The 12908-nt window shown below is 43.1% G+C and overlaps 1 protein-coding gene across 5 annotated transcripts in view; it reads left to right on the forward strand.

The window, feature by feature from the left end:
• Nucleotides 1-12908, forward strand: part of CARMIL1 (capping protein regulator and myosin 1 linker 1) — a 252839-nt gene that overhangs the window by 85182 nt on the left and 154749 nt on the right. For 4 of the 5 annotated variants that reach the window (XM_085890034.1, XM_085890033.1, XM_085890032.1 and 1 more), the window contains one exon: nucleotides 9651-9710. In XM_085890034.1, coding sequence (XP_085746160.1) covers nucleotides 9651-9710 — 60 coding nt within the window. Of the gene's footprint in view, nucleotides 1-9255; nucleotides 9482-9650; nucleotides 9711-12908 lie in introns of those variants that run through there. The other variant, XM_085890037.1, reaches the window with a different exon arrangement.

A 12908-nucleotide genomic window follows, 5' to 3' on the forward strand; every position in this document is an offset into this window, starting at 1 on the left:
TTTTTAAACAACACAATACTAATGTTTTAACTTAGGAAGAGTTGAGAAATCAATATTTTGTGGAATATCCCTGATTTTCAATCACAGCTTTCATGCGTCTTGGCATGCTCTCCACCAGTCTTTTTCATTGCTGTTGGGTGACTTTATGCCACTCCTGGCGCAAAAATTCAAGCAGCTCGGCTTTGTTTGATGGCTTGTGACTATCCATCTTCCTCTTGATCACATTTCAGAGGTTTTCAATGGGGTTCAGGTCTGGAGATTGGGCTGGCCATGACAGGGTCTTGATCTGATGGTCCTCCATCCACACCTTGATTGACCTGGCTGTGTGGCATGGAGCATTGTCCTGCTGGAAAAACCAATCCTCAAAGTTGGGGAACATTGTCAGAGCAGAAGGGAGCAAGTGTTCTTCCAGGACAACCTTGTACGTGGCTTGATTCATGAGTCCTTCACAAAGACAAATCTGCCCGATTCCAGCCTTGCTGAAGCACCCCCAGATCATCACCGATCCTCCACCAAATTTCACAGTGGGTGCGAGACACTGTGGCGTGTAGGCCTCTCCAGGTCTCCGTATAACCATTAGACGACAAGGTGTTGGGCAAAGCTGAAAATTGGACTAATCAGAGATGACCTTATTCCAGTCCTCTACGGTCCAATCCTTATATTATGGTCTTTTGCAAACCTCAGTCTGGCTCTTCTTTGCTTCTCATTGATGAAGGGCTTTTTTCTAGCTTTGCACGACTTCAGCCCTGCTCCGAGGAGCCTGTTTCGAACCGTCCTCACCATGCACTTCACCCCAGCTGCCGTTTGCCATTCTTTTTGTAGGTCACTTGATGTCATCCTACGGTTGTTGAGTGACATTCGAATGAGTTGGCGGTCATCCCGGTCAGTGGAAAGTCGTTTTCGCCCTCTGCCAGTCTGCAGCTTTGTTGTCCCCAATGTCTGCTACTTGACCTTGTTCTTATGAACCGCCATCTTTGAAATTTTAAGGATGGAAGCAACGTGACGCTCACTGTATCCCTCTGCCAGTAAAGCCAGAATTGAACCCTTCTTTTCCTCACTCAAAACTTTTCTTTTCAACTCTTTTGGCATGGTCAATAGTTTTTTTTTGATTCCAATTACTTTTGAGGTACTACTAGCACTGTTTTTGCCATCCAGCTGGTCCTATTGCAAGAGGATAGTGATGACCACTGCAGTGATTTTTATACTTTTCCTTGTTAAATAAGATTCGGTTCAGGTGATCACCGAATCAGTACCTCAGCAAGTAGAATGAGGTGTACCTGTGTTGGAATTCAACAGACACTGGAATGGAATGGCTGCCATACATGTAGAGATGCTGATTTAAATTTTTTTTGGGTGGTCTCTTATTTTTTTTCCATAGCTGTATATACATTATACACATATACACATATATATATATATATATATATATATATATATATATATGTATATGTACACACACATACAGTATATACATCTTGTTTACAGCTTACACTTTCTACATACCATTGCCTTGCTTTGCTCAACCCATTTAAATGGTCGATACGGCCATATTACCGGTCCTAGTGCATTGTACAGGAGAGAATCGGGAATAGTAATAGGGGATGTGACATGGCGATGACTCACCAGTTCTCTGACATTATTGACTCTCACAAGCACATGATCAATGAACCTAATGGAGTAGAAGAGGAACCGGAGACATAAGTAGAAAAATTAATCACCAAGTCCAGAACAAGGCAAGTTTGTCCAAGAGTTTCATCTGATCATGTGCTTGAGAGAATCAACATAGGGGCTGACAGGATGGCCAAAAGGTACGCACACTTACCTCTAAGCTCTCTAGCCTGGGTTTGAATCCAGATCCAGCTATAAACTGTCATCCCTGGTGTTTCACAGGAAGGGTGATTCATCAATGCGTGTACTGTCCCTCGGATGCATGTCAAACTGGGCATCTTGTCTGCTGGCATTAGTTTGTGGATGTTAAAGACCCCACGGTGTCCTTTGCAGCTATCGCCGGCACCATGGTCAAATCCCAAATTCCTGCCCGAAGCAGCAGAGGGCATATTCAGTAACACAGCCGCACAGCCAGCCAATGATGCTACCCTGTAGCCATTTGCTGCATACAAACGAAGAATCAATATCTCTTTGGCTATTATCAGAGAGCTGCTGCATTGCCATAGAGCAGCGTTTCTCAATCTTTTTACCCTTGTGGAACCCTTGAAATAGTTTTCATGTCTCAGGGAACCCCTGCATAAAACTTATTATATACCATTATTAATATCTAGCTCTTTTATATTTTTTATCATAGATCACGTGGTAAATATAATATTTTTTTTTTCCGATACCTGGTTTAAGGAAAAAAATGACCCCCTTTTTGTCAAATTTATTGTCAATGAAAAAAAAAAACATACTGCTCGTTTATGAGACCTCACACCGAGGTTTTAATTCACAAAAAAAAAATCTTTTTTAAATCAAAAAAAAACACACCTCATGTAACTTGATAAACAAAACTTAAACAAATAAAGCTGAAGCAATAAAGGTAAACAGAAGAACTAACCTAGAGAGAGAGAGAAAAAGAGAGAGAGAGAGAGAGAGAGAGAGAGAGAGAGAGAGAGAGAGAGAGAGAGAGAGACAGAGAGAGAGAGAGAGAGAGAGAGAGAGAGAGAGAGAGAGAGAGAGAGAGAGAGAGAGAGAGAGAGAGAGAGAGAGAGAGAGAGAGAGAGAGAGAGAGAGAGAGAGAGAGAGAGAGAGAGAGAGAGAGAGAGAGAGAGAGAGAGAGAGAGAGAGAGAGAGAGAGAGAGAGAGAGAGAGAGAGAGAGAGAGAGAGAGAGAGAGAGAGAGAGAGAGAGAGAGAGAGAGAGAGAGAGAGAGAGAGAGAGAGAGAGAGAGAGAGAGAGAGAGAGAGAGAGAGAGAGAGAGAGAGAGAGAGAGAGAGAGAGAGAGAGAGAGAGAGAGAGAGAGAGAGAGAGAGAGAGAGAGAGAGAGAGAGAGAGAGAGAGAGAGAGAGAGAGAGAGAGAGAGAGAGAGAGAGAGAGAGAGAGAGAGAGAGAGAGAGAGAGAGAGAGAGAGAGAGAGAGAGAGAGAGAGAGAGAGAGAGAGAGAGAGAGAGAGAGAGAGAGAGAGAGAGAGAGAGAGAGAGAGAGAGAGAGAGAGAGAGAGAGAGAGAGAGAGAGAGAGAGAGATAGCGAGAGATCGCGAGAGATCGCGCGAGGAAGCACAGAGAAGATAGATGGACACCGTGCACGCGTCCCGTACTTGATTCAGTCACTCAATGATACACGAATCCGCCGCGTACAGGATTTCCACTAACCAGTGAGGGCGGTTTCACACTGGCGACATACATATTAATATAGACATCGTTAAATACATTCCCTATGGTTGTTATAATTGTAAATAATATAAGAGGTTGAAGCCTCTATTATAATAACCAAGGAGTTTCCAACAATATGCCGTACGTGTATAGTAAAATTACGAATATTAAATCAAGCAAAAACTACTCAAAAATACATTAGCCTATTTATTACTGTTTCTCGCGGAACCCCTAGCGACAACTTGCGGAACCCTAGGGTTCCGGGGAACCCCGGTTGAGAAACACTGCCATAGAGTCTGGCAGTTCACCCAAGCTGACTGGCAGGGACTGCAAGCTGCCTGCCCTCTCATGTCAAGCCTGGTCCTTCATTTCCACCTCTCCTGATATTAGGATTGTCTGTGAATCCTTTTCTTCTTATTAATATCTCTCCTCTCACCCCTGGAAAACAGAATCCTGTGGCAAGGCAGTTGCCTTCAAACAACTTGCCTTCTCTTCCTGGAAGGCAAAACCTCAGACCATTCCATAAAGCCCGGAACAAGTGTGTGTCCACTCTCAGGAGAGACAGAAAACAACGTCTGGCCAACTTCACGGCTGAACTCTCAAACCTGTCTTCTCCAAACATTTGGTGTTGCCTTGTCAAGTCTTTCTCTGGACTATGCACCCTCTCGATCCCTTCCCTCACTTCAAATGCAACCACAGCTGACTCCAAATCTTGTGTACCAAACACCTCACTCTCTGTACCCATCCTACCTTCTCATATCCAACTGCTTTTGGATAACGTGTGTCTCTCACCTGTGAATGTGGAGATTTTTCTGGCAAACCTCGACCGCAATATTGTGACAGACCCAGACGTCATCAGTGCATGGATCCTATCAACGTGCTCTGCTGCTCTTGCTCATTCTCTTTCCACACTGTTCATCCGATCATTCTCTCTGGGTCAGTTTCCGTTTTCCGGGAAGTTAGCTAACATCACTGCAATACACAAACATGGTGCAAAAACAGTTCATCTTAACTGCAGGCCTATTCGCTTGCTTCCAATATTATAAACAGGGTCATAGAATCTATCATTACTGTTGACATCAAATTCTTCCTTTCTCCAATGGCCTGATCTCAAGTCATCTATTTGGTTTCAGACCTGGTCATTCTACCATGGGCATGCTGCTCCAACTCTCCCAGCAATGGATGGAAGCCCTCAATCTCAGAAATGAGATCAGGGCTGTCTCTCTGGTCATATCTCGAGCATTTGATGCAGTCTGGCACCCCGCCTTGATCTCCAAACTCTCTGCTTATAGCATCCAAGGCCACCTCCTCTCATAGTTCACTGACTTCCCCCATTCCAAGAGTCAGTGTGTGGCTCTTAGGGGATCCTCTCATCTCCTCTCTTTGTCATCGCTGAAGTGCCCCAAGGCAGTGTCTTGGGATAAGTGTTATTCCTAATCTTCATAAATGATCTTTCTGATTCCCTGGAAAATCCTGCTTATCTCTTTGCTGATTATTCCACCCTCTTCAATATCATCTCTCATCCTTCAGACAGGAAGGCAGCAGCCTTTTCCCTCTTTGCATACCTTGATAGAATCAGGAACTGGTCCAACATTTGGAATGTGTCTTGCAACCCAGACAAATCCCACACACTCACTCTGTCTCTCTGAAAGGAACGTCTTGCAAACCCTCTCATCTACTTCCTAAACAAAACCACTTGAAATGGTTGCCACTCAAACCTTTGGGTCTCATCATCAACGGTGATCTTTCTGGGCAGATCACATTTCCCAAATGGTCTCCAAAGTCAGCCGTAGACTGGACATCCTCCATCGTGTAAGGCCTTTCCTTGGCCAACCTAAGCTTTTGACAACCTACAAGGCCTTCGTTTGCAGCGTAATGGAGTACTGCTCTCCCCTTTGAGCTGGTGCCCCTGTCTCACACCTTGTCAATCTTGTACACTCTGCCCTCTCTTGGTTCTGTCCCTCCGAGGTTTCTGCAGGCCGCACATGGTCTGCCAGTAACCCTCTGCTTGTTAAACTCTGAAAATGGAGGCTCACTACACACCTCCACTCAGTTGTTCCTCTTCTCATCTGTGCAACCAAATTCACGAGTCTGTTCAGTCCCATTATTTCCCCCCCCCCCCCCCCGGCTTCAAGGCCACTGTTCATCACTGCATCAGGTCATCCTCCATTCATACTCATGATTTATTCTTCCCCCCAATGACCACATTTCCAAGCACTCCCCTTTTCCAGGTTATTGTGGTTTCCCCCCCTGAACCTCACCTCTTTTCATTTGTTAGTTGTCTGTTGGTTTGTTCCTTTTCTTTTTCATCCCAACTTTCCCCTTCTTCTTCTTCTTCTTCTTCTTGCTTTCATTCAGCTTGTGTGCAGCTTGTTCACCCCCATATCCTCCACTCCATCCTCTCCTCCCCCTTGATCTCACTGTCACTTGTACTCTGCTGCTGCTGTTTCCGCATTTCCATTTTGTTTCCTTCCTTTCTGTTCGAGCTCTTCCATGAGACTCGATCGTGTATACAAACAAACATCTTATAGGCACGAAGGGAATTAACACGGCTGGACAAATACAATGATGCAAATGTGTAGTTGGGTGAAGGCACAAGAGAGTGGAGGTGAACAGTTTGCTTCCGTCGAGGACGAGGCATGGGTTGATGGTTAACCGAGTAAGACCAATTGGGGTTTGAAAAGAATGATTGGCTGTGAGTGCAAGGTGGGGTAAGACCATTTACGAGGTGGATATTGTTACTTTATTACCAGCATCTGTACATGTGTTACTGAAAGGAGAAGTCTCCATCCGTCCGTGTGTCACGCTTCATTCCAACGGGTTCCTGCTGTCGTAGAATGATAAAAATGGTGCCGTTGGAAAGCCAGTGATCAATTTATTTGGAGCAAACATTTGTGTCCATTGAATAATGAAGATTCCTGTTTTTAAAAGCTCTCTTACCGGGTTGAAGAAGTGGGAATTGGACCTTAATGTAATATTTATGATTCTACGACAGCGGGAACCCTTGAGAAGAACACGGAAAGAGCACACAAAATTATCAAGAGTAATATTTCTCAAAGTGATAGCCAAATGTATTTTTAAAAACAACACACGGAAAGGTGCACACAAACGACAACAACCACCACCACCACAACAGCAGTAACAACTAAGTGTTATAAAATATCCTTTTTTGGAATGTCTCGCTTTATCTTACATCCTCATTGAGATTCACAGATGGACATGCAAGATGTTTATGAAGCACACCATGCTGTCTTTTGTTTAAACCCGTCAGCGAAACGACCTTCGGTACGCCTAGTTATTCAAACTATTTGTTGTTTTTTTATATAAAGTTGAGTTACAGAGTCATGTTTGAATGTAATTTGTTGGTTCACTCATTCCACACGTGTAAAGATTTTATTGACTTCAAGTAATACAATATTGGCACGCGGATAAACTACGGTACACATTTACCCGTGTGCAAATACCGACGGTCGGTTTAAAGTGCACCAATAATTTTCACACCTCGTTTAAAGGGTAACTCGCAAGGGGAATGTTGTTTTTCCGGAAAACTTTTCCAGCATACTATGCATGGCTTGATCGGACTTCGGTGATTGTGAGGGCTGGCGGGGCTTTTCAATATTCGAGGGTAAATAAACGGAGCAGAGCGAAGGTGCATGAATGGAGGAAATGGCACCCGAGTTGGCATTGTGGTGGAGGGCAAGCAGAAGTAAAACAGCAGAAGAGGTTTCGAGGGAACGGAGTTGGACAATGGAGGGTGTTTGAGGAGTGGTACACATGCTCCGCAGGGAATTTAGCTATCTATACTCGAGCTTTGTTCGTTATTAAAAATTGATGAGCGTTGTGGCTATCATCGGTACCCTCACCGAAGGAGAAGGTATTGAATTTTTGTCCGTCTGTTTGTCTGTTTGTCCACACCGAAGGTGAGTATGTGTATTAATTACATTAAATCCTTCAGACCCTTTACAACCAACCCTATGACCCCGAAGACCCTATAGACCCCTAACACCCCTCAGGTCCCAAAAACTCTTAAGACCCTGTAGACTGTATAGATCCTGTTAGACCTTCTGGAACCTCAAGACCCTTAATACCCTGTCTACCCCTTAAACTCTGAAGACCCTATGTGCAGTAGACCCTTTTTACATGCTTTAAAACTTAGACCTCTAAAACCCTTTAGACCCATTCCACCTTTTTGGACCATTTTGGCCCTTTTGACCGATTTAAACCTTTTCAGACCTTTGAACCTTTACACCTTTTGACCTTTGGACCTTCAGACCATTTGAGCTTTACAACTTTTCAGACCTTTGACCTTTACGCATTTCCAATGCGGACATTTAGTCCTTTCATAATGCAATCAGGACGACCTTGAGTACATCCTTCCATTTATGTTCCACGCAAAACAAGTCCCGATGAGGGTCTGCAATCTCTGATTGCCTTTCTTGTTGGTGATAATATTTGGCTCATAATGGATAAATAATTAGAATGAATGATTATAAGTTTGTACATTTCAATCCCCTGTTCTCTCATGTTTCTTTTCTAATAAATATGGATGCCGATTCCACTGCCAGCTGTTTCCACAGGACATTAAAACACACACAAACACACAAACACACACGCGTTTGTCACTGACATTCTCTTTCCCCCTCCATCTGCATGACTGACCTATCCTTTGCCCAGTCTGTCTGTCTAATGTTCCTTTCACCAACCGCATTGTTCTCCCTTAATCTCCTGTTTCGAGCTTCCTGTTTTCTGAACAGAGGACTTTACAATTCCCATTGAAATTTATTTACTTTACAATTCCCAATCCCATTGGACTTTACAATTCCCAATTCCCATTGGAAGCTCATGAGAACCCTGTTGATTTTGCTGAGCCAGCTTGTCAAGACTGTCTGACATGCAGACAGACGAACACTCGCACACACAAACACACACTCTAACACACACATACAAACGAACTAATACACACACATGCACACTAGCTAACACAAATACACACACACACACACACACACACACACACACACACACACACACACACACACACACACACACACACACATAAACTAGCACATGCAAACACATACACAAACATACATTATGCAAATAAATTATCACGTGTGAACAAACCAACACACATACTCACACCTGCACTCCTACATATCAACAAACACGTTTAGCAATGCACACACTCACATACACACATACACACATACACACACAAACTAACTCACACACACAAACTAACTCACACACACAAACTAACACACACACACAAACTAACACACACACACACACACACACACACACACACACACACACACACACACACACACACACACACACACACACACACACACACACACACACACACACACACACACACACTCACTCACACAGTTACGCACTGTTCTAGTAAAGCTTAAAAGAAACATTCTCCAAGGCTCGGTGATGATTCCTTTGGACAAAGTAATTGTGTAAAATATTGGAATCGAACCTCTGTGTGTAAATTCATGAAATGAACATCTTGTGGTTGAAATAATCCCATGTGAGAGGCACTTTAGGCCTCGGTTTTACTTTTCATGCTTTTTGGTTCAGCATCAGATTGTTCTGCTTCGTATGGCTCGAGTACATAGTACTGGTTCTGTCAATCATCAGTAACAATTTCCCAATGAAAATGTGTTTGTTTGTTTGATGGAGAAGATGGTGGTGTTTTATGGTGATGGTGTTTGTTTTCGCAAATATTTTTGTTATAATTGGCCTTTTCTCGTTTTTCTACTCCGGATGTAACTTACCTTACATGCTCGATGAGCCCCCTCCCCTCACCCTCCTTCAACCTCCTCCCTCCTCTACTCTTTCATATTAAAAAAATGTCTCTGCCTCAGAGTGACGGGCTCTAATTGGCTTTGCGGAGCTGGTCAGGACGATACAAGTTGAGGCCTGACTAGTAAGGGACTGAAATGTGCCCAGGAATTGCTGCCATTCCTTTGGCTCCTGTTTCTAATTCCTGTTGTTCAATCCGAGACGCAACCATCTTTAGATTGTGGACTCTTTAGCAAACTCTGCTGAACTTGATAAAAAAAATTAAGAGGCTGGACTTTTTTTTTGTTTCTCCGTTTTATCCTTGACTCGGTTTCATCCACTTGACTGGTTGGATTAAAAACACGAACAAATTTCTGACAGGTATGTGATTATTCAAAATGCTTTCACTTGGTGTGTCAGGTGACTTTGGGAGTTTTGGCCCCCTGTTACAATTTATCCTGACTACCAGCTTTATCTTTCATGTGTACACCGTGAGTTCCTGATTTTAGGACATGCCTGAAATGTTACCCATTACCTCCTTACTTCACAGCTTGAAACAACATTCCACTATCTGGACATTCAGGGTGTTTGCAGTGGGCGACTGTCCCAGGTAAGCATGAGTGTACAAATAAGGTTTTGCATAAATTGCGAAATATCTGTTGTTCAACTGATGATTGTTTTGATCCAGTTTCTGTCTGAGAATCCCAACAGTTGCCTGTGATGCTTTCTTGACCTGGCTGTCTCAAGCTGTCAGACGCTCCATTCCTCCTCCAAGCTATCTGTCTGATGCTCCATTTGCTCAGCCGTCTTTCTGTTCGAATTCCCTTTACCCTCCAAGCTATTTGGCTGATGCTCCTTTCGCCCGGCCTTCAGATCTGTCTGGTGTTCCCCTGTCACACCTGTCTGTCTGTCTCTCCAACACTCCTTTCACCCAGCCATCCATCTGTCCGTCGGATGAGCTCTTCTCCCAGTCATCTATCTCTCTGATGTTCCCTTATCTCACCCATATATCTGTCCGACGCTTCCTTTGCTCGCCTGTTTGTCTGTTTGATGCTCCCTTTGCCCAGCTTTCTTTCTGTCTTACTGACCTTCGCTTCACCCAACCATATATCTGTCCTACCCTTCCTTCCCACAGTCATCTGATATGTCTGAGGCTCCTTTCACCTGACCGAAATGATCTGTCCAAAGTTCCCTTATCCCAGCCATTTGTCTGTCTGACGTTCCCGTCGCCAGGCCTTCTGCTCTGTCTGAGATTCCCTTATCCCTCCCATATATCTGTACAACGTTTCCTTTTCCCAGTCTGTCTGTCAAATGTTCCTTTCACCCACCACATTGTTCTCCATTAGTCTCCTGTTTATTGCTTCCTTTTTCCTGAACAGAAGACTTTATAAGTCCCAATGGATCTCATGAAAACCACATTTATTTTGTTGAGCCAGCTTCTCAAAACTGTGACAAACGACGACTTGTTTGTTTAAGATAATGTGGTTTATTGACATTTCACACAATGCTCGGTCAAACTAACTGGATTGGAAACTGGATTAGTGTTCGGAAGCAAAGGGTGGCTGTGAGTGGGATGATGTCTTGTTGGGAGTATGTAAGTAGTGGAGTACCTCAGGGATCAGTACTCGGACCATTATTGTTCATACTTGTAATTTATTTCAATGATTTGGAGAGTGGGGTTAAGAGTCAGTTTTCCAAGTTTACACACAAAACGACACAAAGAGTTGAAGTGAGGTAGATAGCGGAGAGGGGTTGATCAGATTATGAAATGTTTAGATACATCAATATAATCAATTAGAAGAAGATCAATAGATTGGGCAAAATATTGGTGAATGTCATTTAGCATAGAAATGTAATGTGCTGGGGATGTGTAAGAATAATGAAAATAGAGATTCCATGATACAATGAGCAATCTTGTAGCGTGTCACACAGGAGAAGGATCTCGGGTTGGTGATAGATATGGCGGGTAAGCAGACAGGACAGTTCAGGGCCAGGTAGTTATATACAAAGGTAACAGGGTTTCAGGTTGTATTAGTCTGGGATTAATTATAAATCAAGAGGTAATGTTAATTCTGTACAGGAATTTAATGAGGCCTCATCAAAATATTGTGTGCAGTTTTGGTCACCACATCTAAAGGAGGACTTACAGTGCCTATAGAAAGTGTACACCCCCTTTCAAAATTTTCACCTTTTGTTGCCTTATAGCCTGGAATGAAATTGCATTAAATCAGACTTTTTGCACCTTTATTTACACATCGTAACCCACAACTTCCAAAACAAATTTACAAATTTCAGAAAATTAATTAAAAATACAAAACTCGAGTATCTTTGTTGGGTAAGTGTCTTGGATAACCCTTATAATAGTAAGTGTAAATTAGCTCAGATGTAACCAATCACTTTCAAAATCACACAAGTTAATTGGCCTCCCCCTGTGTTATATTGTAATGATTCTGATAATTTCAGAATAAAATCAGTTGTTCCTGCAGGTTTCCTCTGCTGGATGGTGCATTTCACAGCAAAGACTCAACCAAGAGCACCAAGGAGCTTTCAAAAGACCTCTGGGATAAAGTTGTGGAAAGGCACAGATCAGGGGATGGGTATAAAAATATTTCAAAGGCCTTGAATACCCCTTGCAGCACAGTCAAGACAATCATTAAGAAGTGGAAGCCATGTATGGTACCACCAAGACCCTGCCTCAATCAGGCCTTCCCTCCAAACTGGATGACCAAGCAAGGAGGACGCTGATCAGAGAGGCCACCAAGAAGCCAATGGCAACTTTGAAAGAGCTACATGCCTTTATGACAAAGACTGGTCACTGTGTGCATTTGACAACAATATCTCAAGCACTCCACAAGTCTGGCATGTATGGTAAGGTGGCAAAAACGAAGCCATTACTCAAAAAAGCTCATCTTGAGTCCTGTTTGAGGAATGCAAAAAAACATTCCAGAGATTCTGAAGCCATGTGGCAAAACGTTTTGTGGTCTGACAAAACCAAGATATAACTTTTTGGCCTAAATGCAAAACGTGATGTTTGGCGCAAACCCGACACAGCACATCACCCAAAGAACACCATCAAGACTGTGAAGCGTGGTGGTGGCAGCATCATGTTATGGGGATGTTTCTCATCAGCATTGACTGGGACACTTTTGGCAGGACAGAAGGGAAAATGGATGGAGCAAAATACAGAATAATCCTCGAGGAAAACCTGCTGCCCTCTGCAAGAAAGCTGAAATTTGGACGGAAGTTCACCTTTCAGCATGACAATGACCTGAAGCACACAGCAAAAGCTACACTGGAGTGGCCTCGGACCAAAAGGATAAATGTCCTTGAGTGGCGCAGTCAGAGCTTCGATCTAAATCCAATCGAAAATCTGTGGCATGACTTGCAGATTGCTGTCCATGAACGTTCCCCACGCAACTTCACTGAACTTGAACAGTTTTGTACAGAAGAATGGGAAAATATTGCCCAATAAAAGTGTGCAAAGTTGGTAGAGACCTATCCCAACAGACTCAGCTGTAAATGCTGTCAAAGGTGCTTCCACCAAGTATTAACTCAGGGGGTGGACACTTATCCAACCAAGATATTCTAGTTTTGTATTTTTAATTCAATTTCTGAAATTTGTAGAATTTGTTTTTCACTTAGAACTTGTGGGTTACGATGTGTAAATAAAGGTGGAAAAAGTCTGATTTAATGCAATTTAATTCCAGGCTATAAAGAAACAAAAGTTGAAAATTTTGAAAGGGGGTGTTGACTTTCTATCGGCACTGTATGTACGGATTCCATTTTCACCATAAGTTCAACATCCACA

Source organism: Eptatretus burgeri, chromosome 7 (assembly GCF_056783735.1).
Source record: "Eptatretus burgeri isolate ZD-2024b chromosome 7, Ebu_testis_v1, whole genome shotgun sequence".
Lineage (NCBI taxonomy): Eukaryota > Metazoa > Chordata > Myxini > Myxiniformes > Myxinidae > Eptatretus > Eptatretus burgeri.